Source organism: Podarcis filfolensis (genome assembly GCF_964270895.1).
Source record: "Podarcis filfolensis genome assembly, chromosome: 13".
NCBI classification, from domain to species: domain Eukaryota; kingdom Metazoa; phylum Chordata; class Lepidosauria; order Squamata; family Lacertidae; genus Podarcis; species Podarcis filfolensis.
The window spans coordinates 3,637,535-3,661,740 of NC_139615.1; the positions used below are offsets into that span (position 1 = coordinate 3,637,535).

General features: G+C 48.4%; 1 protein-coding gene across 1 annotated transcript in view; it reads left to right on the top strand.

The window, feature by feature from the left end:
• ACAP1 (ArfGAP with coiled-coil, ankyrin repeat and PH domains 1) overlaps positions 1–23,780 on the top strand; it is a 51,563-nt gene extending 27,783 nt beyond the window's left edge. The window contains exons 11-23 of the mRNA XM_083580861.1: positions 2,858–2,909; positions 4,930–5,030; positions 7,907–8,018; positions 10,158–10,366; positions 11,999–12,068; positions 13,678–13,772; positions 13,931–14,097; positions 15,492–15,524; positions 17,604–17,797; positions 18,718–18,827; positions 20,067–20,177; positions 20,803–20,852; positions 22,958–23,780. Coding sequence (XP_083436987.1) covers positions 2,858–2,909; positions 4,930–5,030; positions 7,907–8,018; positions 10,158–10,366; positions 11,999–12,068; positions 13,678–13,772; positions 13,931–14,097; positions 15,492–15,524; positions 17,604–17,797; positions 18,718–18,827; positions 20,067–20,177; positions 20,803–20,852; positions 22,958–23,064 — 1,411 coding nt within the window. The 3' untranslated portion in view covers positions 23,065–23,780. The remainder of the gene's footprint in view (positions 1–2,857; positions 2,910–4,929; positions 5,031–7,906; positions 8,019–10,157; positions 10,367–11,998; positions 12,069–13,677; positions 13,773–13,930; positions 14,098–15,491; positions 15,525–17,603; positions 17,798–18,717; positions 18,828–20,066; positions 20,178–20,802; positions 20,853–22,957) is intronic.
• Positions 23,781–24,206: the final 426 nt, after the last annotated feature.

The following is a 24,206-nucleotide window of genomic DNA, read 5'->3' on the forward strand; positions in this document are numbered from 1 at the left end:
GAAAGAAAAGCACAGGTTACCGTCCATCCATCCCCCGCCAAGCGAGACCCACCCCCGATTCAAGTACGCCTTGTTTTCCTTGAAAATATTGTTGCCGAATCTTTATTGCTCAAACCACCATTGTTTTCCTTAGAAGTAAAATTGACTAGACCTCGGAGATCCAATCAGTTTCTCCTGAGTAAATTTCTTTTCTTTTTTTTTGGTTAGATCGTTTTTGTTAATTTTCAAATAAAAGACATCCAGTTAACATATCAAATCATAATCCAATAAAAATAAAAAACTAAAATAAAAAAGGTCAAGGTCTGAACCTTGAAGCATGTCTAAATCTCAGTCCTGCCAGTCAGCGATATTTTAATGTTTCCACATCTTGATTTTAACTCCCCAAACTTCTTTGTCTCTGGCTCTGCGATCCTCAATCATATCAGGAATCACATAACCTTTCATCCGTCGAATACAGATTTGTTTGCGTAATATACTTTTCCAACTGTCTTTTTGCTGACGCGGCTTCATCCAGCTCCATTGCAATCTGGGCTGTTATCTAACTCTCTGAAGTTACTCCCGAGTAAATTCCAAAGGTCCAGACTGCTCTGCCCATTCAGCTTCAGTTTGAGAACAACTTGACGTGTCCTTAGATCAGGCTCAGCCTTTGTGCACCGGGTTGCCTTCCAGATGTTTTGGACTACAACTCCCATCAGCCCCTAGAAACATTAAAACACACACACCACCCTCTCTTCAGCTCCAATCAGCTCCAGAGGTGGGTGGGATTTCTGAGCTGAAAGAGGCTTGCGATTGGTGGAGCTTTGGAACACAGCCCTATGAGATTCTGAGTTGAGCATCTTTAACTTAGGCACATATTCCATGTAGACTATTGTACAGTGGTACCTCGGGTTACATACGCTTCAGGTTACACACTCTGCTAACCCAGAAATAGTGCTTCAGGTTAAGAACTTTGCTTCAGGATAAGAACAGAAATCGTGTTCTGGTGGCGCGGCGGCAGCAGGAGGCCCCATTAGCTAAAGTGGTGCTTCAGGTTAAGAACAGTTTCAGGTTAAATACGGACCTCTGGAACAAATTAAGTACTAACCCAAGGTACCACCGTATTCTAATATTCTGTTGGAAGCCGCCCAGAGCGGCTGGGGAAACCCAGCCAGATGAGTGGGGTATAAATGATAAATTATTATTATTAGTAGTAGTAGTAGTAGTAAAAGAATGAAAGTCTGCTACCCCCCTTCTCTCTCCCCAACTCCCTTCTCCCCCTAACCTTATACTGTGTACAATATCAAAATCTCACATCAAATATAACTTACCTGTAGAAAGGACTTTACTATATGAAAAGAGAGACGATTTGTGTACAGTGGGCACTTGGGTTGCGAACGTGATCCGTGCGGGATGCACGTTCGCAACCCGCAGCGGCACGTCTGCGCACGCGGGGGTTGCGATTTGGCGTTTCTGCGCATGCACGAGCCCCAAAACCTGGAATTAACCCGTTCCGGTACTTCCGGGTTCCGGTGGGTCCGTAACCTGAGAAAACGCAACCTGAAGCGTCTGTAACCCGAGGTATGACTGCACTTTTGTTACCCCCAGAAAATCTTTAATAAAAAAACATTTTCTTACAAAAAGAAATGAACCACCCCTCAGGGATTAATCCTTTCGCCCAGCTTCCTTCTGCCCTAGAAGCTCAGGCAAAAGCTGCTTCTTCCGTAGTCTCAGAGGTGCTGCAGTCTTCTTTGGTGATCCCTTGTAGCCGAGTAAATTGTCTTCCATGAACACGGTTTTAGCAGGGAGTCCGTAAGTGACTGTGGAGGCCAATTCTGGATCTACACGTCTTTCCACAGTGGGGACATAGGTTTCCGGGCAGGAGTTGATCACGGTGTGGATTTGCCAAGCGTGCCTTCCTCTTAGCGCGTTTCTCCCTTGCGTCCTGAGTTCGAGTGTCTTCAAAGCCCATGACACCTTTGGTAAAGGCTGTTCTCCAACTGGAGCACTCGCAGGCCAGTGTTTCCCAATTGTTGGTGTTTATACTACATTTTTAAAGATTTGCCTTGAGACAGTCTTTGAACCTCTTTTGTTGACCACCAGTATTACGCTGTCCATGTTTAATTTCAGTTGTTGGTGTGTTTTCAGGGGTCCCCAAACAAAGGCCCACGGGCCGGATAAGGCCCGAGGGACTCGTTTATTTGGCCTGTGGCGACCCCCGCCGCCTGCTCTTACTGGCGCTGCACTGCGCGGCTGCCCACCGGGTCGGAGTATAACCAGAAATCGCTTGTGTGCATGCGCATGCATTATTTGCCCATGCGCAAGCGTTATTTCTGGTGCACATCCGGGTCAGAGGAAGACCATGCACATGCGCACAAGCTACAGTGGTACTCGGGTTACAGACACTTCAGGTTACAGACTCCGCTAACCCAGAAATATTACCTCGGGTTAAGAACTTTGCTTCAGGATGAGAACAGAAATCGTGCTCCGGAGGCGCGGCGGCAGCAGGAGGCCCCATTAGCTAAAGTGGTGCTTCAGGTTACGAACAGTTTCAGGTTAAGAACGGACCTCCGGAATGAATTAAGTACTTAACCTGAGGTACCACTGTATTTCCGGTGCTCCTCTGACCCGGAAGTGCGCGGGATATATCATGTGTGCACGCATAAGGGCACGCGCTCCCCTGCCCTCTGGCCCGCCGTGCAATTGGCGCTGGGGACACCGGCCCAAGGCGTGTTAAGTTTGCTGACCCCTGGTTTAGGTTCTGTCAAAGAGGGAGGGAACACCCTCTCTTAAAGCCTTAGTCCAGAACATCTATAGGTCTGCCTTGTGCTCACGCATTCGCTTTCTGTGCATTTCATTACGTATATTTTTTTAATTGCAGGCGCTGGTTTTCAATCCAGAGCAACCAGCTGGTGTATCAGAAGAAGGCCAAGGTGAGGAATAGGAAATGGATTTATTTGTGAGCCTTTGAGATGCGTGTGAATATTTGGGGGTGGGGTGGGAGGAAGGGGCAAAAACTTTGGCGCAGGCAAAGGGCAGAAGGTTTGCAAGATTCCAACTGCCTCCTTTTTTCCTAATTTCCTAATTCTTCCCTGGCCTCCTCGCTGGCCCAAGTAGGACCAATTCAGCCAGCTAGCCCTGGGGATTATCTAATGCTTATTTCCTCTAAATTAATTTTTTAATTTTATTGTTATTCACGTTTTTATACTGTATTTTATTCTGCTTTTATAATTAAGTGTTTAAAATTTGTTGTTAGCCGCCCTGAGCCCGGTTTTTGAACCGGGAAGGGTGGGGTATAAATATATTATTATTATTATTATTATTATTATTATTATTATTATTATTATTTTGAAATTAAGGCCGATGAGCTGCTGGAGCTCTTTGGTATGCAAAATGGTTGCCTTGGCTCCAAAAAGATATCGTAGACGGGGGAAGACATTCAGTAAAGGGCTGCCGAAAAGATCATGGGCGAGGGGGGGGAGCACAACTCCCCTAGGAAGAAAAGCTTGCAGCGTTTTGGACTTTTTAGTTTAGAGAAAAGGCACATTAAGAGGCAGCACAATTGAAGTTGGTGAATAGAGAAAAGCCTTTCTTCCTCTGTCAAACACAAGAATTCCGGGACACTCCATAAAGTTGGATGTTGGAAGATTTAGGACAGATAAAATGAAATATTTGCACAGTGCTTAGTTAAGCTACGGAACTCCCTGCCACTTGGATGGCTTTAAAAGTGTATTAGACATTAGAGTATCAGTTTAAACATGAAAGAGATTGAGAAGTTAGCTAAGAAGTCAAAGGCCCAGGGATAGTCCAGGAATATGGATTTCCCTCCCTCTGTCCCCATGCAAACCCCTCCTCTTCTTCTTTTAATTTTATTGATTTGTTTGCAGCAAAAAGTAAGACAACAAAAGAATTTAAAATAGAAAGCGCCACAGCCCGGAAGGACAAAAGCGCAAAGACAACAGCACAGTTCCAAAGGGATCGTACATTATTACCGTATTTTTCGCTCTATAAGACGCACCAGACCACAAGACGCACCTAGTTTTTGGAGGAGGAAAACAAGAAAAAAAATATTCTGAATCTCATAAGCCAGAACAGCAAGAGGGATCGCTGCGCAGTGAAAGCAGCAATTCCTCTTGCTGTTCTGGCTTTTGGGATAGCTGCGCAGCCTGCATTCGCTCCATAAGACGCACACACATTTCCCCTTACTTTTTAGGAGGGAAAAGGTGAGTCCTATAGAGCAAAAAATACGGTAACTCATACAAAGGTTCCCTTTGCAAATATTTCTAAAAATAAAAGCATTCTCCATCTGTGAGTTCCGTTATTGTTGAGAATAGGGGTTCTGTGTAGTCTTAAATGTGGCCGTTTACTGGCCCCGTGCCTTGACGTTTGTATAAGAAATAAAATTATGCTGTACGTAAGGAAAAAACGGTCATTTGAGCTCTGCCCTTTGAATACTTTCAGTATTGCTGCATGCTTTCAGTTTATGAGATTCATTTTCAAGAAGGGTCGTTGATTGCTGGCGATCCAAATCATTAAGATTAAAGGCTTCTCAGGAATTGGCAGTGCAGTCCTGAGATGAAAAATCAGTTCTTGGCTTTCCAACCCTGCTTTCTGCAAATCTCAATTGCACCCAAACTACCGAAAGAATTGGCCCGTCCGCCCACCCCTTCACCTTGCTTTGTTGAATGAAGAATTAGGAGCCTGATGAGAGAGAGAGAGAAAGAAAGAAGGATTAGGAGCCTAAACAGGTTTGGCAGACTTATCTGCTAATCCACCAGGGTGTGTGGGTGTAAGATGAATTCTATCCGTCGGGTGGAGGAGAGTTCAGATGTGTTAATATCGGGGATGAGAGCAGGGCATGGATGGGAAGAATGATGGTGGCATCTGAAGAGGCAGAGGCAGGGGGCTGTTTGTGCCAGGGCCAAATCCTGCCCTTTTCCTTCCCGAGCCCAGGATGTCCTGACGGTGGTTGTGGAGGACCTGCGCCTGTGCACCGTCAAGCCTTGCCCGGACCACGAACGCCGTTTCTGCTTCGAGGTGGTTTCCCCAACTAAGTGAGTTTTCTCTTCGCTGTTAGGCCCTCAAATATGTGTGTGTGTGTGTGTGTGTGTGTGTATTTGCACACACACAGAGACACACACATGACAGCTAGACTGGTGACTGGGAGCCATAGCTGTCAACTTTTCACTTTTCTTACGAGGAATCCTATTCGGAATAAGGGAATTTCCCTTTAAAAAAGGGAAAAGTTAACAGCTATGCTGGGAGCGGCTGCCGAGACCACATAACACCGGTCCTGAAAGACCTACATTGGCTCCCAGTACGTTTCCAAGCACAATTCAAAGTGTTGGTGCTGACCTTGAAAGCCCTAAACGGCCTCAAAGGCCCAGTAGACCTGAAGGAGCATCTCCACCCCCATCGTTCTGCCCGGACACTAAGGTCCAGCTCCAAGGGCCTTCTGGCGGTGCCCTCCCTGCGAGAAGCCAAGTTACAGGGAACCAGGCAGAGGGCCTTCTTGGTGGTGGCGCCCGCCCTGTGGAACGCCCTCCCAACAGATGTCAAGGATATAAGCAACTCTCTGACTTTTAGAAGACATCTGAAGGCAGTTTTTAATGTTTGATGTTTTATCGTGATTTTAATATTCTGTTGGGAGCCGCCCAGAGTGGCTGGGGAAACCCAGCCAGATGGGACGGGCATAAATAAATTATTATTATTATTATTAATATTACTGCTACTACTACTATTAATTACTGGGACACAGCAAGCTTGTCCCACCCCAAAAAGTAGCTCTTTGCATGGCAAGATGTCATGTTGCACAGGGACGTGTTGACTTTGGTAATAAGGAGAATCATAGAATCATAGAATCATAGAGTTGGAAGAGACCACAAGGGCCATCGAGTCCAACCCCCTGCCAAGCAGGAAACACCATCAGAGCACTCCTGACATATGGTTGTCAAGCCTCTGCTTAAAGACCTCCAAAGAAGGAGACTCCACCACACTCCTTGGCAGCAAATTCCACTGTCAAACAGCCCTTACTGTCAGGAAGTTCTTCCTAATGTTTAGGTGGAATCTTCTTTCTTGTAGTTTGGATCCATTGCTCCGTGTCCGCTTCTCTGGAGCAGCAGAAAACAACCTTTCTCCCTCCTCTATGTGACATCCTTTTATATATTTGAACATGGCTATCATATCACCCCTTAACCTCCTCTTCTCCAGGCTAAACATGCCCAGCTCCCTTAGCCGTTCCTCATAAGGCATCGTTTCCAGGCCTTTGACCATTTTGGTTGCCCTCCTCTGGACACGTTCCAGTTTGTCAGTGCCCTTCTTGAACTGTGGTGCCCAGAACTGGACACAGTACTCCAGGTGAGGTCTGACCAGAGCAGAATACAGTGGCACTATTACTTCCCTTGATCTAGATGCTATACTCCTATTGATGCAGCCCAGAATTGCATTGGCTTTTTTAGCTGCCGCGTCACACTGTTGGCTCATGTCAAGTCTGTGGTCAACCAAGACTCCTAGATCCTTTTCACATGTACTGCTCTCAAGCCAGGTGTCACCCATCTTGTATTTGTGCCTCTCATTGTATTTGTGGAATACATGCAGAGGAGGGTGACGAAGACGATAAAAGGGTTTGGAATCCAAGCTTCATGGGCATATATAGAATGGGAGACATCCGGCTTGCCAGTAGTACATGTGAAATGTATCCACCAAGACCCCTATATACATTTCACATGTACAATAGGCTGATGCTATTCTCGGCTGCATCAACAGAAGTCTAGATGAAGGGAAGTATTAGTACCGCTCTATTCTGTCTTGGTCAGAGATCCCACCTGGAGTCCTGTGTCCAGTTCTGGGAGCCACAATTTATAACAACAACAACAACAATAATAAAATTTATTACTTATACGCCACGCATCTGGTGGGTTTCCCCAGCCACTCTGGGCAGCGTCCAACAGAATATTAAAAACACGATAAAACATCAAACATTAAAAACTTCCCTAAACTGGCCTGCCTTCAGATGTCTTCTAAAAGTCAGGTAGTTGTTTATTTCTTTGACATCTGAAGGGAGGGCGTTCCACAGGGAGGGAGCCACCACCGAGAAGGCCCTGCCTGGTTCCCTGTAACCTCAGTTCTCGCAAGGAGGGAACCGCCAGAAGGCCCTCGGAGCTGGACCTCAGTGTCTGGGCAGAACGATGGGGGTGGAGACGCTCCTTCAGGTCTACTGGGCCTTTGAGGCCGTTTAGGGCTTTCAAGGTCAGCACCAACACTTGGAATTGTGCTCGGAAAGAGGGATACAGTGGTACCTCGGGTTACAGACGCTTCAGGTTACAGACTCCGCTAACCCAGAAAGAGTACCTCGGGTTAAGAACTTTGCTTCAGGATGAGAACAGAAATTGTGCTCCAGCAGCGCGTCGGCAGCAGGAGGTCCCATTAGCTAAAGTGGTACCTCAGGTTAAGAACTTCTTAAGTTCTTAACCTGAGGTACCACTGTACTGGCAAGCTGGCAGGTGTGCAGAAAAGGGCAACCCAGACTATAAAGTGGGTCTGGAAACCAAGCGTTGGAAGAGTTTAGCCTGGAGAAGAGGGAGCTGAGAGGCAGCCATCTTCAAATAAGAAAACAAAAATGGAGAAAGCCTGTTTTCCGCTGCTCCAGAAGGCAGGATCCGAACCCGTGGATTCAAATAACAAGGGAGGAGATGCTGACTAAAGATTAGGACGAATTTTCTGACGCTAAGAGCCATTGGGTGGTGGAACGGACTCCCTCAGAATGGACTCTCCTTCCTTGGAGGTTTTTCAGCGGAGGTTTGGATGACCACCGACTGCATCTCGGGGGGTTGGGCTGGATGACCTTTGGGGGTCCCTTCCAGCTCGGCAGTTCTGCCATTCCATGTTCTCCCTCTCTGACCCTTTGCTGTCCTTCCGCTTTCCCTGGCAGGAGCTGTTTCCTGCAGGCGGATTCGGAGAGGCACCAGCAAGCCTGGCTGTGCGCCGTTCAAAACAGCATCGCGTCTGCGTACAACGAAGAACATCTGGAACCCCGGGGGCAGGTAAGGGGTTGCCGAACACCAGGAGAGTTAGCAAATTCACAGTATTCCAGTCCCAAACTGTCACCCTAAGCAGAAGACACCCACCGCTTTTTGCTTATTTTTGCTCTACGTGGGGCTGCCCTTGAGACTGACCCAGAAACTCCAGCGGGTGCAGAATGCAGATGCACTCATTCCTTGGAGTCAGAGACAAAGACACAACAGAGAGTTGCTAGCCAAGGTAATGCAGATGCACTCATTCCTTGGAAGCCAGACAACCAGAGAGGTACACTGGGGATACCAGTGGCGGGTAGTTCCAAGGGTGGAACTGAAACAACAGGGGAGTGTTATGTGTATAACAACTGTTTGTTTTCTTCTCTGGATCACGCTTTGCTTGCCGCAACACGCATTGATTCTTTTGGGGGAGGTTGTTACGAAAAAGGAGCAATGCTGCTGAGTGCTCCAGGTGGCTGGAAAGCCAAACAGGATGTTGATGTTTTGGGATTGTACCATGGGAACCAGGGACAGTCTATTATGTGCTCTGAGCACCGGATGTTAGCTCAGAGTGTCACATGACCCTGTACTGGAAGTACATGGGTGGAGTTATATTCTCTCTCTGCAGCTGGGTATCAGAGAGTGCAGACATGTTGTTCTCTGCACTGAGGAAAGACAGAAATAAAGGCATGTAAATACATTTCTGTCTGTCTCTTTCCCCTCCCTGGGGATGGCAGGGAGTGAGGGAGGAGGAGTGGTTGTGTTCTTCTCACGTTTGAGGAGAATCGGCCGATAAAGACCTCGCCTTGTCCTGCCGGGAGTCGCTGACGGGGAGGTCAAGGAATCAAAGCCGGGCACCTGGAGAGTGCCAAATTCCTCTGATTGATGGGCTTGATTCAACAATTTTTGCTCTACGTGGGGCTGCCCTTGAGACTGACCCAGAAACTCCAGCGGGTGCAGAATGCCACACCGAGACTCCTTACGGGGTCCTTGCCGCAGGATCACATTCACCCAGTGCTTCACCAACTGCACCGGCTCCCGGTGGAGTGCAGGGTCAGGTTCAAGGTGCTGGTTTTAACCTTTAAAGCCCTATACGGCCTAGGACCCTCGTACCTACGGGACCGCCTCTCCTGGTTTGTCCCACAGAGGACCTTACGGTCTTCAAACAAAAACAGCTTGGAGGTCCCGGACCACAGGGAGGTTAGGCGGACCTCGACCAGAGCCAGGGCTTTTTTGGCTGTGGCCCCGATCTGGTGGAACGTTCTGTCCCAAGTGACTAGAGACTAGGAATATTGGTCTGTTGAAGATAAATGCGATGAAGGCAGCATATAGAAGTGTGCTTAAAATATGCCGCAGTACAGAACTTTTGTGCAGGGTCTTGCCATACATGGGAAAGGATTTTTTAAAATATCTCTGTATGTCTTCCAATAACCAAGTTACAGTTTTATATGTTTGCTGTTCCGGTGGAAGATAATCAAGTTCCATTTTCCCATTTGCCAGACTGACCCTTCTCTTACCCTTATTTGATTTGTGGGTTTATTGATAGATGCCATTTCCCAGACTCTGGTGAGCTGGGAATTTATGGATGATGGGAGATGTTTTTTCCATGCGCTCTGGCACTCGTCACGGCGCTCCATGTGCCAGAAGCTGTTTAGTCCTGCTGGCCACATGACCCGGAAAGCTGTCTGCGAACAAACGCCGGCTCCCTCAGCCTGAAAAGAGAGATAACCTCCCAGGGGCCCTTTACCTTTTTTAAACTTCTCCCATTTTTGCAGATTTCTATTTTTGTCATTGTTTTTCACTAAGGTTATAATTTCTTGACCTGCCTCTGGTGCTGTGCCTTTAAAATATTCAAACATTGTTGCAGGTGGCTCTCTGGGGAGGTGCTGACCAAGGAGATATATATATATATATATAAATCCTGTTTACATTGCACAACTCTTCTTACCGTACTGGCACTCCACCCCTTCGAAATTTTCTTGTGCCCTGCAGTTCCCAAGGCTTACACAGTCATTGCCTTCCCATCCTGTATTGAGGGCTAGCAACTTGGTTTTCTTGTGGCTGCCATTTCAAAACAAGGATTGAGATTCTCGCGCCCGAATGCCAATTTCTGAACTTGGAAAGGGGGGGAAATACATGCAAGCCTTTTTCGTTCCCACTCCTCTGCAGCCCCTGGAGCGGACGGCGTCTCTTTCTGCTGCAAAACTGCAGTCCCCCTCCAGCCGGAAGCTGCGTGCCGGGGTGGACAAGCAAGTCATAGACCAGGTGCAGAGACTGGAGGGAAACGCCCAGTGTTGCGACTGCCGGGAGCCAGCGCCCGAGTGGGCAAGCATCAACCTGGGCATCACACTTTGCATAGAGTGTTCCGGCATCCACAGGTGAGCTGGCAAACTCCGCTTAGGGTGTAGCGGATGGAGCGGATTCCAGTTTTCTCTGCTGCTCCCTTTTCTGCTGTAAGAGGCGGGGCTTGAGTGAGGTGGGAGGAGCCTTGGAGAAAGGGGAGGGGCTTTGAAATACCATATTGCTCTGAATATAAGCCGCACCTTTAAAATCAGAAGGGGGAAAAGAAAAAGAGAGAAAATATCCAAATATTGTTGTGGTTTAGTCGTTTAGTCATGTCAGACTCTTCGTGGCCCCCTGGACCAGAGCACGCCAGGCCCTCCTGTCTTCCACTGCCTCCCGCAGTTTGGTCAAACTCATGCTGGTCCAACCATCTCGTCCTCTGTCGCCCCCTTCTCCTTGTGCCCTCCATCTTTCCCAGCATCAGGGTCTTTTCCAGGGAGTCTTCTCTTCTCATGAGGTGGCCAAAGTCTTGGAGCCTCAGCTTCAGGATCTGTCCTTCCAGTGAGCACTCAGGGCTGATTTCCTTCAGAATGGAGAGGTTTGATCTTCTTGCAGTCCATGGGACTCTCAAGAGTCTCCTCCAGCACCAGAATTCCAAAGCATCCATTCTTCAAAAGCGATCACCCTTCTTTATGGTCCAGCTCTCACTTCCATACATCACTACTGGGAAAACCATAGCTTTAACTATACGGACCTTTGTTGGCAAGGTGATGTCTCTGCTTTTTGAGATGCTGTCTAGGTTTGTCATTGCTTTTCTCCCAAGAAGCAGGTGTCTTTTAATTTTGTGGCTGCTGTCACCATCTGCAGTGATCATGGAGCCCAAGAAAGTCACATCTCTCACTGCCTCCATTTCTTCAAGCCGATACATTCCTTGCTGCTTCTGGCTGCATACTGGGCAGAAGGGGGGGGGGACTGCGCTGTGTTGCCAGCGGCCTTCCCCCTTCCTTGCTTCCTCCCTTCTTGGCCTTGGAGGAAAAGTTAGGGCACTTCGCCGCACTCCTGGCTGCATCCCATAAGGTGGCGAATATAAGTCAGAATTTGGGGGAAGAAGTGCGGCTTATATTCAGGCCAATACGGTATATCTTAGTAAGTTAGTGGCTGAAGTGGTGGGGCTGACATTGTGGGAGGAGCCTGTGGAGGAAAGGGGCGGGGCTTGCACACCAGGAACTGGGAAAGGGGTGGGGCTTGTGACCATGAGGGGAGGTGCTTGCTATAGATGGGAGGAGCCAGGAAAGAGAGGGTGGGGCTAGGGTACAATGCAAAGAGAGGGATTGCCATTTCTCCCACCCCACCTTGAAGGTTGGCCCCTCTGTTAGGAACGTAAGCAGAGCTTGGTGGATCAGGCCCAGAGGCCTATTTAGGCCTGCATCCTGCTTTCACAGTGACCGACCAGATGACTATTATGGGAAACCTGCAAGCAGGATCTGAGCCCAAGAGTCCTTTCCCACCTCCGTGGATTCCAGAAACTGGGATTCAGAAAATATTTCTGAGCCCGGCCACCGTGGCGAATGGCATTTGATAGCCCTCCACAGATTTGCCTCATCTTCTTTTCAAGCCCTCCAGGTTGTTGCCTGCTTCCTGTGGCAGGGAGTTCCGCAGTTTAACTGTGCCCTGCATGGAGCAGGAGTGCCCCTTGCCTGATCTCTCCCTCCCTGTCTCCAAATTAGGAGTCTCGGTGTCCATTTCTCCAAAGTGCGGTCGCTGACACTCGACTCCTGGGAACCTGAGCTAGTCAAGGTAAATGCAGGGGCCTAATGGCGGGTGGGCTCTGAACTCCTCATTGGTTGGGAATGATGGCAGTGGCGTAGCAAGGTCAGGTGGTACCCGGTCCCCAGTGGTTGGGAATGATGGCAGTGGCGTAGCAAGGTCAGGTGGTACCCGGTCCCCATCGGTCCCCAGTGGTTGGGAATGATGGCAGTGGCGTAACAAGGTCAGGTGGCACCCGGTCCCCATCGGCCACCAGTGGTTGGGAATGATGGCAGTGGCGTAACAAGGTCAGGTGGCACCCGGTCCCCATCGGCCACCAGTGGTTGGGAATGATGGCAGTGGCGTAACAAGGTCAGGTGGCACCCGGTCCCCATCGGCCACCAGTGGTTGGGAATGATGGCAGTGGCGTAACAAGGTCAGGTGGTATCCGGTCCCCATCAGTCGCCAGTGGTTGGGAATGATGGCAGTGGCGTAACAAGGTCAGGTGGTACCCGGTCTCCATCAGTCGCCAGTGGTTGGGAATGATGGCAGTGGCGTAACAAGGTCAGGTGGTACCCGGTCTCCATCAGTCGCCAGTGGTTGGGAATGATGGCAGTGGCGTAACAAGGTCAGGTGGTACCCGGTCTCCATCAGTCACCAGTGGTTGGGAATGATGGCAGTGCCGTAGCAAGGTCAGGTGGTACCCGGTCTCCATCAGTCACCAGTGGTTGGGAATGATGGCAGTGCCGTAGCAAGGTCACGTGGTACCAGGTCCCCACCGGTGGCCAGTGGTTGGGAATGATGGCAGTGGCGTAACAAGGTCAGTGGTATCTGGTCCCCATCGACCACCACTGGTTGGGAATGATGGCAGTGGCATAACAGGGTCAGTGGTACCTGGTCCCCACCGGCCACCAGTGGTTGGGAATGATGGCAGTGGCGTAGCAAAGTCAGGTGGTACCCGGTCCCCATCAGTCCCCAGTGGTTGGGAATGATGGCAGTGGCGTAGCAAAGTCAGGTGGTACCCGGTCCCCATCAGTCCCCAGTGGTTGGGAATGATGGCGGTGGCGTAACAAGGTCAGGTGGCACCCGGTCGCCATCACTCGCCAGTGGTTGGGAATGATGGCAGTGGCATAACAGGGTCAGTGGTACCTGGTCCCCATCGGCCACCAGTGGTTGGGAATGATGGCAGTGGCGTAGCAAGGTCAGGTGGTACCCGGTGCGGAATTTCTTTTGTCAACCTCCCCATTGAAATTTTCCCTCCCTCCCTCCCTCCACTGCCCCCATCAAAGAAAGCTAAGCCCTGCCCTTCTCCAGGAGCGTGGGGGGCAACAGCGCACCGCCCGCCCGTGACCCCCAAGCCTCCCCCGAGCTGGGGGAAGGGGGGGAAGGCCGCTGGCAAAGCGGCGCAGCTCCCCGCCTTCCCCCAACGGCTCAGGGTCATAGCTGTCAACGTTTCCCTTTTTTTAAAAAAGGGAAATTCCCTTATTTCGAATAGGATTCCTCGCAAGAAAAGGGGAAAGTTGACAGCTATGCATCAGGGTAGGCTTGGGAGTCGTGGGCGCATTGTGTGCCGAATGTGACTCCCCTCGGCAGATGGGTCGGGGGGGGTTGGCTAAGATGCAGCTTCTGAGATCCTTGTCTCTCCCTCCTCCTCCTGCAGCTGATGTGCGAACTGGGAAACCGAGTCATCAACCAGATTTACGAGGCGCGAGTGGAAGAGATGAACATGAAGCGTCCCCAGCCGGGCTGTTCGCGGTGAGGATGTCCTCTTCATGGAACGATACGATAATCTTTATTGTCATTGTCCCATACAGAACAACGAAATTGAAAAAAATCTACATAAGACATTCAAAAACCAACAACCAACCAAATTAAATTAAATTAAATTTCTTCTTCTGTTTCTCTGTCCCAAGGTTGGAGAAGGAGGCATGGGTCAGGGCCAAATACGTGGAAAAGAAGTTCATCACCCAGTTCCCGAAACCTGGGGCACGGCTGCATCGGGGAGGAGACATCCGGGGGCTCGAGAAGCCCAAACCGTTCCCCAAACCCAAACCCCCGGGGCAGAAACGAGGGGGCACAGGTAGGGAGAGAGGCTCTCTTCCTTCCCTCCGCCCTTAGCGCAGGCGATATAAGATAGCTGTCAGTTTTCGGGAGATTTGCGGGGTTAAGAGGCAGAAGCAAGGAGTCAGGTCCTGCTGGTTTTCCAGAAGCGGTTTTCATGTCGATGCGAAAGGTCCCCTAAAACATGGAAACGATCAGGAACCATCAGGAAAACTGAATAAAAGTGCAGCCTTAAGCCAGGTCTAATAGATCTGCTCTGAGCAAACTTATTATTGTGTTTTTAATATTCGGTTGGGAGCCGCCCAGAGTGTCTGGGGAAACCCAGCCAGCTGGGCGGGGTATAAATAATAAATTACTATTATTATATTATATATACTGTTTATTGCATTGAATTACCCACTTTTTTTCCTACAAGGGGGGTGATAGTGTACACCAGGGGTCAGCAAACTTTTTCAGCAGGGGGCCGGTCCACCGTCCCTCAGACCTTGTGAGGGGCCGGACTATATTTTTTTGGGAGGGGGAATATGAACGAATTCCAATGCCCCACAAATAACCCAGAGATGCATTTTAAATAAAAGCACACATTCTACTCATGTAAAAACACGCTGATTCCCGGACCGTCCATGGGTCGGATTTAGAAGACGATTGGGCCTGATCCGGCCCCCGGGCCTTAGTTTGCCTACCCACGGTGTACACGGTTCTCTCCCCTTCCCTATTTCATTCCCACAACAACTCAGTGAGGTAGGTTAGGCTGAAAGCAGCCGTGGCTGGCCCCCGCCCCCAGTCCCTCAGTGAAGTTTCATGTGGCCAAATAAGGATTCAAACCCTGGTCCCTCCCAGGTCCTGGTCCAACATCCTTAAGTAGGGACACAGGTGGCACTGTGGTCTAAACCACTGAGCCTAGGGCTTGCTGATCGGAAGGTCGGTGGTTCGAATCCCCGCAACAGGGTGAGCTCCCGTTGCTCGGTCCCTGCTCCTGCCAACCTAGCAGTTCGAAAGCACACCAGTCCAAGTAGGTAAATAGGTACCACTCCGGCGGGAAGGTAAACAGTGTTTCTGTGCGCTCTGGTTTCTGTCACGGTGTCCCGTTGTGCCAGAAGCGGTTTAGTCCTGCTGGCCGTATGACTTGGAAAGCTGTCTGTGGACAAACGCCGGCTCCCTCGGCCTGAAAGCGAGATGAGCGCTGCAACCCCAAAGTTGTCTTTGACTGGACTTAACCATCCAGGGGTCCTTGACCTTTTACCTTTACCTGTTAAGGTAACAGCTGCACCACCAGCGCTCATCTTCTCAGCCCCCTTGCAACCTAGGTGTAAAGTCTTCATTGCATAATGCACTGCAGAAACCAATGGGTTTTACCCAAACGCTGAAAGAATATACCATTTCTTACTGGTCCCCCTTTTTTTACTCCTACAGGAAGTAGTCCAAGCCGAGCGAGCCCAAACCCAGGTATGTGTCTCTCAAAGCCAGGTATACTTTGAAAGGTGGTGGAGGTTCGTTTTTGAGCTCAGTTTAGGAGGGATGGGGACCATAGCTGTCAACCTTCCCTTATTTTGCGGGAAATTCCCTTACTCCAGCACCGTTTCCCGCTGCTTCCCCCTGCTATCCCGGATTGTTAGATATCCCGTAGACTGTCCCCGGGACAGGTGAGGCTGCTGATCCCTTATTTTCGAGGCTGCTGATCCCTTATTTTCAAATCTGAAAGTTGACAGCTATGGATGGGGACCCACATGGGTCTGGGTGAGAGACCCCATCTTTCCAGGTGCTGTTCAGTCCTAGCCCCAGAATGCCAGGACGCATTTATTTATCTCCTAAAATTCACACGCCGCTTATAGACTCACAGAATTGCAGAATCGAAAGGTGTTGTATTGTCCAAGCCCTGGCACTGCAGGAATCGCAGCTTTGTTGTAAAAACAAACAGACCTCAAAGCAGATTACAAAAAAAGGACAAAGCAATAAAACGATCAATAAGATTCTGAAAAGTTAAAACAACAATGGAATAAGAGCAGATTCGAACTCGCAGCAGCTTCCTGAATGACTGGGTAGGCTTGCCTAAACAAAAATGTTAGATCTCTGAGCAGAGGGGCTAGTGTCCTGACAAGGCCTTGCTCCTGTCGGCAGTCGGGTGTCTGCACTGCTTGCCAATCTGGGCCGAGTCAAAGGCGCTATTATCCGTATACAAAGCCCTTAACAACTTGGGGACCACTTTACCTATTAGATCTTCTTTGGTCCACTTGGCTGCTTTGAATGGCAGAACTAGCGCCACCGACACTGTGGAACTCCCTGCCTCTTGACAGCAAGCAGCTGCCTTCGCTTGACTCCTTTCAGGGCGTGCTAAAAACATCCTTGTTTCAACAGGCCTACCCAGATGCATAGGGAAGGGGAGGCAATTTTAATGTGCATGCTTCAAAGTGCTGTTGTAAATTTCTCTTGGTTTCATAGTAATAATAATAATAATAATAATAATAATAATAATAAATTTATACCCTGCCCATCTAGCTGGGCTTCCCGAGCTACTCTGGGCGGCTTCCAACAAAATATTAAAATACAGTAATGCATCAAACATTAAAAGCTTCCCTAAACAGGGCTCCCTTCAGATGTCTTCTAAAAGTCAGGTAGTTGTTTATTTCCTTGACATCTGGTGGGAGGGCGTTCCACAGGGCGGGCGCCACCACCGAAAAGGCCCTCTGCCTGGTTCCCTGTAACTTGGCTTCTCGCAGCGAGGGAACCCCCAGAAGGTCCTCAGAGCTGGACCTCAGTGTCCGGACAGAACGATAGGGGTGGAGACGCTCCTTCAGGTCTACTGGACTGAGGCCGTTTAGGGCTTTAAAGGTCAGCACCAACATTTTGAATTGTGCTCGGAAACGTACTGGGAGCCAATGTAGGTCTTTCAGGACCGGTGTTATGTGGTCTCGGCGGCCACTCCCAGTCCCCAGTCTGGCTGCCGCATTCTGGATTAGTTGTAGTTTCCAGGTCACCTTCAAAGGTAGCCCCATGTAGAGCGCATTGCAGTAGTCCATGCGGGAGATACCCAGAGCATGCATCACTCTGGAGAGACAGTCTGCGGGCAGGTAGGGTCTCATCCTGCATACTAGATGGAGCTAATAAACAGCTGCCCTGGACACAGAATTGACCTGTGCCTCCATGGACAGCAGTGAGTCCAAAATGACTCCCAGGCTGCGCACCTGGTCCTTCGGGGGCACAGTTCCCCCATTCAGGACCAGGGAATCCTCCACACCTGCCCACCTCCTGTCCCCCCAAAACAGCACTTCTGTCTTGCCAGGGTTCAACCTCAGTCTGTCATTGCTGTAGCTCTTTTCGTAAATTGCATTTGAGTTTTCTGCCATGTATATATTTTATGGAATGAATAAAATCCTGGAGAGGTGCTGCTGCTGCAGCTGCCAGCCAGTGTTGGCATTCCTGAATTAGATGGGCCAGTGGTCTAACTCAGTATAAGACAGCTTCCTAGGTAATCCACGCTGGTGGCTGTTGCTGGTCTGATTCTCTCTGCCTCCCCCCTCTTTTTAGGGGCAAAGGAAGGGGCCTCTCCAAGCCCCACAGACAACCTGCCAAGTTTGCACCCAGGAGCCTTGCTCTATCGCGCTGCCGCTGCACCCCCAAGCCTGCCCACCATGGCGGACGCCTTGGCTCACGGCGCTGACGTCAACTGGGTGAACGCAAACCACGAAAGCCGGACCCCTTTGCTGCAGGCCGTCGCCGCGGTGAGTCTGTGTGGGGCTCAGACCTCTTTTTTTTTTAATTGATACACCAAAAAAAGGGGGGGGGACCAAGACAAGAAATACAAACCAAACCATGATAAGGACAATATTAATTACAAATCAATAAAATGAAAAGTGGTCCTGGGACTATAGACCCGATCTCCCATCCATTCCTTATTTCAGTTATCTATTATTTGTCACCAATACATGTTTTTGTCTTAATTTTTTCCCCCAATTTTTTAAAATTAATTTTCCAGAACAATTGTAAGACAAACAAACAGACAAACATACATCCTAATTGTAGTTAAACCAGTCTTGATAACATTGTTAAGTGACTTCCTCAAATGCCCCTGGTTGAATTTCATTGTATATCATTTTAACAGTTTTCCAAAATCAATCTTTTAAAAAAATTAACTTGATCACTGAGCATCTGCCATTCTTTCTTTCATAGAGAATGGAGCTTTAAACATCTTAATTCCTATTCTTACATTTTTAAATCCTAAGCCTACCTAATATTTGCAACCTTTTCCAATTAAGTTATCTTAACATATTTAGCTAAATAGTCTTTAAATTTTATCCATTCTTCCTGGTACTCCTCCTCTTCCCGTCAGGTCGGCTAGCTCTGAAAAATCCATCATCTTCATCTGCCAACGTTTTTGTCTTAAATTAACTAATTATTGATTTATCTAAGCTTTCAGATCTTTCGTAAATCTACTACTAAAGTTATTCAAATGCTGCAACAGAGTTTAAACTACTGTAATTGTTTTTCAAACAAACTTGAAAGACTTCCCATTTTGAGATGAATTCCAGTTTGGGTTTGTTCTTTATTTTTTCTGTGGGGCTCAGAACTCTTGACGCTCTCAAACGCCAACCCACTTCCCTCATTTCCCCACTTAACCTTCTGTATTTCTCTCTCTACCCAGAATTCTCTCTTGGCCTGCGAATTCCTTCTTCAAAACGGAGCCAGCGTCAACCAGCCAGACAGCAGAGGCCGAGGCCCCCTTCATCATGCTACCATCTTGGGACACACTGGGTAGATATCTCTCTCTATCTATACATATATGGGTGACACCTGGCTTGAGAGCAGTACATGTGAAAAGGATCTAGGAGTCTTGGTTGACCACAAACTTGACATGAGCCAACAGTGTGACGCGGCAGCTAAAAAAGCCAATGCAATTCTGGGCTGCATCAATAGGAGTATAGCATCTAGATCAAGGGAAGTAATAGTGCCACTGTATTCTGCTCTGGTCAGACCTCACCTGGAGTACTGTGTCCAGTTCTGGGCACCACAGTTCAAGAAGGACACTGACAAACTGGAACGTGTCCAGAGGAGGGCAACCAAAATGGTCAAAGGCCTGGAAACGATGCCTTATGAGGAACGGCTAAGGGAGCTGGGCATGTTTAGCCTGGAGAAGAGGAGGTTAAGGGGTGATATGATAGCCATGTTCAAATATATCAAAGAATGTCACATAGAGGAGGGAGAAAGGTTGTTTTCTGCTGCTCCAGAGAAGCGGACACGGAGCAATGGATCCAAACTACAAGAAAGAAGATTCCACCTAAACATTAGGAAGAACTTCCTGACAGTAAGAGCTGTTTGACAGTGGAATTTGCTGCCAAGGAGTGTGGTGGAGTCTCCTTCTTTGGAGGTCTTTAAGCAGAGGCTTGACAACCATATGTCAGGAGTGCTCTGATGATGTTTCCTGCTTGGCAGGGGGTTGGACTCGATGGCCCTTGTGGTCTCTTCCAACTCTAGGATTCTATGATTCTATGATTCTTCCTATATGCATAGAAATGGAAGGCTGTCGTCACGTTGCAGTTCGCTGCAGCCAGTGCCAACTCCAGCGTGGCAACAGAATGGCGGGCAGGCAGGTGTGGAAGAACCCCGAAATTTCCCTAAGACAGACAAGCGGCCGCGGGAAGGGGGAGAAGGGAGACTTCAGGGGGAGAACCAGGCTATTGATGGTTGAATCATTGTGTTTTAATATTCTGCTGGAAGCCGCCCAGATTGGAGTCCAACCTCCAATCTTTCACCCAAAGTGGGATTCGAACCCTCAACCCTTGAGCTCTACCGACTGAGCTATTCCTTATTGACAATTGGTTCAGCCAACTGGTTGGTGTGAATTAATTCTTTCCAGACACTGGGAACGAATAACCTTTATATTGTAAAGGGATTTTGCTGATGGCGCATAATGATCTATTTATATATGAGGCTGTGAGAGATCCCTGTCATGTGGAAATATTGAATATGTGTCTTCCCTGTTCCGTTTCCTAGGCTGGCCTGCCTTTTCCTCAAGCGCGGGGCCAACATGAACGCCGTCGATGGGGAAGGGAAGGACCCCCTCAGCATCGCCATAGATTCAGCCAACGCGGATATCGTCACCTTGTAAGGGAAATTCTCCACCCCCCACCTGCCGCCATCTCCCTTGGGTGCCAAATAATCCCCCCCCCCCATCGTGAGGTCTTGGGTGTGAATTCTGCAGCTCTTCAGAAGTTGAAGGGGAAGAGAGGGATTCTGGGAGAAAGTTGGCGGGACGTCGGCCATCTTGAATCTTGGGCTCAGGCCTTTGGGTCTATAAATGCGTTATAACACTGTGGCACCAGATGGCGCTGTCGGGCTGAAATTGGAAGTCGATTATCATTTCCATTGTCAGCTTTTACAACGTTTTTTCCATAGCGTTTTTCTACAGCTGTGTAGATCCAGCCCATATCTGGTTTCAGCTTCTTGTCAATTGTTCTTCCAGCGTTTTTAATAGCTGTTCTTAAATTGCTTTTACTGGTAATTTTATTCTTTTTCTAAACTGCTTTGAGGTTTGTTTTGGTTTTTTTACAACCAAGTGGTATGCATAAGTTTTACGAAATATATAATCAACAAAATAAATTGAACGATTGGGTCTGTGGCTGGTAGGGGATTGGGGTAAGATGGGGGGGGAGAAGGGGCTGAAATTCATTTTTTTCTGTTGTGTCACATGACTCTTTTTCTCTCCTCACCCCTCTTCCCTCTTTCAAAGATTGCGATTGGCCAAGATGCGTGAATCTGAGCTTGCCCTCGGCCAATCAGGTGAGTCTCACCTGTGGGGGGTGGGAACACAATTCCACATCAGAATTCGCTCTATCTTCCGGAAACAGTTTCCCATATGCTCTCAGTCCTCATTTGCTCCATCTGTAAAATGGGAACAATCTGGCAACGATGGTCAACAGGTGGACAAACAAGTGATGGGTGTTTGCTGTTTACACACCCGGACATAACAACGGCTAAAAATTAATTAATGTTACAGATAAGTAGCAAAACCCAGAAGCTGGTGTTTAGGCAACAGGTGCAAAATTAACAACCAAATAACTGAGATGGCTCAGTCGGCTGAGCACGAGGCTCTGAATTTCAGGGTTGTGGGTTCGAGGTCCACGTAGGGCAAAAATATTCCTGCCTTGGAGGGGGTCAGACTAGATGACCCCCGCAATCCCGTCCAACTTGACGATTCTACATGATAATAAGTTTTTATCCCAGGCTGCTATTTTTATAGAAGGCAATAAACAGCTCAAGTTAACCTAAAGGTTTTATAATGTGAGGAGAGTCCCTGGTTTTAAGTTTTTTAAGCCAACCTGCGCCATGGAGCCTTTGTCCTTCAAGACTTGAGCCAATTTTCTTTTGTTATTCTATTTTTCGACAAGGACAGTTTGGCCAGATTTTGCTGTACCGATTTGTCAGAGAACACACACACACCTCACAAGATCTCGCTATTATTATGAGCCTGGTTGCTAAGTAGGAAAGAACTTAATTGAAGGTTTAAGCTGTAAGTTAATATTCTCTCTTGGGAAAAGATTGAGGAGACCCAGCTCTGGACATTTTGTCCAGCAAATTCCTGTGGGAGGGAGTTCCGCAGGTTAACTAAGCGCTGCGTGAAGAAGCGCTGCCTTTTATCTGTCCTGGATCTCCCACCATTCGCCTTCTTTTGGTATGCCATTAGTTCCTTGGCAGACATTCCCCGAACATGACCAGTAGATTCTGGGGCTGTGGGTGCGAATCCTGCTTCAATGCCAGAGAGTGGCTGGTGCAATTCAGGGCAGGCTAAGGCGGCGATCTGGGGTCTTCCTTCCAAAACGTGAACAGATTTCCAATGCTCCCTGGCCAGGGCCTTTGCAGACTCCTAGCTCCTTGCATTGGAGCGGGTTGGACTAGATGAGCTTTGGGGTCTCCCTCCCTTGTCCTGAATGGGGCAACTGTGCCCCTGAAGGACCAGGTGCGCAGCCTGGGAGTCATTCTGGACTCACCGCTGTCCATGGAGACGCAGGTCAGTTCTGTGTCCAGGGCAGCTGTCTGCCAGCTCCATCTGGTACGCAGGATGAGACCCTCCCTGCCCGCAGACTGTCTCGCCAGAGTGGTGCATGCTCTGGTTATCTCCCGCTTGGACTGCTGCAATGCACTCTATGTGGGGCTACCTTTGAAGGTGACCCGGAAACTGCAATTAATCCAGAATGCGGCAGCCAGACTGGTGACTGGGAGCGGCCGCCGAGACCACATAACACCGGTCCTGAAAGACCTACATTGGCTCACAGTACGTTTCCGAGCACAATTCAAAGTGTTAGTGCTGACATTAAAAGCTCTAAACGGCCTCAGTCAAGTATACCTGAAGGAGCGTCTCCACCCCCATCATTCTGCCCAGACACTGAGATCCAGCTCTGAGGGCCTTCTGGCGGTTCCCTCCCTGTGAGAAGCCAAGTTACAGGGAACCAGGCAGAGGGCCTTCTTGGTGGTGGCTCTCGCCCTGTGGAACGCCCTCCCACCAGATGTCAAAGAAATAAACAACTATCTGACGTTTAGAAGACATCTGAAGGCAGCCCTATTTAGGGAAGTTTTTAATGACTGATGTTTTAATGTATTTTTAATCTTTAGCTGGAAGCCACACAGAGTGGCTGGGAAAACCCAGCCAGATGGGTGGGGTATAAGTAATAGATTATTATTTGAGTTTCTATTGAAATGAGGCTTCATTTTAATGTTGTATTTTAATCCTGTTTTTAAGTTGTATCTTAATCAATTGTTTTATATTAGCCACCCCGAGCCTGGTCTTGGCTGGGGAGGGCGGGGTATAAATAAAAATTATTATTATTATTATTATTATTATTATTATTATTATTATTATTATTCCCTGATTCTTCCCGCTCTTCCAGGAGACGAAACATACCTCGACATCTTCCAGGATTTCTCCCTCATGGCGTCCAACGATCCAGACAAGTTGACCCGGCGGAGTTACGATCTGAAACTGACGACGATGTGAAGTTGGCCCCCATCCGCCGAAAGGAGGAGGGAGACAGGAGCAGGAGGCCTTAAGTCACGTGCAAATTCCTGGTGTGACACTTGAGTCGGAAACAAAGGACCGTCCAGTAGAAGCCTGTCTCTCCCTTCAGCAGCCCCCAAAATGTTTTTGGTGACTTTGTGGAGTCGGACAAAAAGAAAAGATTTTCGTAGAAGATCGTGGGAAACGAAGAACCGATCTCCCCTGCTTACTCCACAACTGCTGTCTTTTATTTATTGCTGACAGACGAGGACGTAAAAAGCTGTACCACCTTCTTGGCCCTCGATGGACACAGAGATAAAATTACGGATTATTTCTCCTCCCACCTTTTCAAAACCAGATTACAGTCGTTTTATTTCCTCTCCTGGGCCTTGAAGAGGGAGATACTCCTTGAGGGAGGCAATTGATTTGGGGTCGAGGAAAGATTGTGTAGGAAGAGGCACAGATTAAACACAGCTCTCTGGAATTTGGGAAATGGTGTGTTTCATCTCTGTGTGTGTTGAAATTCTCAGCGGTTTTTTCCTGAGGTTGAAATCTAATTTTGCAGGTAGAGCAAACCTGCCTCAAGGTTTGCCCACGTTCATTTCGTTCGTAATTAGCTGAGCGTAAACGGAACTTTCTTTTCCTTTTAATTTAAATTGCGGTGTGGACATTTTAAATAAACTCGCATCTCTGGCCAAACCGCCCCAAATGACCAAGCTAAAGCCAACCAGTGTGGTCTTTTCCGTGTTTTAATTTTCTGCCTCTGTGTGTGAGTGTGTTCTTGTTTGTTTTTCAAAGGACTGGGGTTTATTTATTTCATAAAATCTATACACCGCTTGAGTGTTGGGGGCGGACGGGGAAGCCCCAAAGTGATTTGCAAAACAAATTAAGACATTTTCCTTACTGACGGTTTTGTGAACAGCAAAAACGTCAAACTTGCGAAAAGTTAAAATAATGACAAATTAAAAATAGATTGCAACTCACACCAACTTTCTAAACATCACAGGCAGGCATGCTTAAGCAAGAATGTTTTTAGCAGGCGCTGAAAAGAGAACTGTGAAGGCACTTGCCTGATATAGATAGGCAGGGAGTTCCAAAGTTTGTGTTGTTGTTGTTGTTGTTTAGTCGTTTAGTCGTGTCCG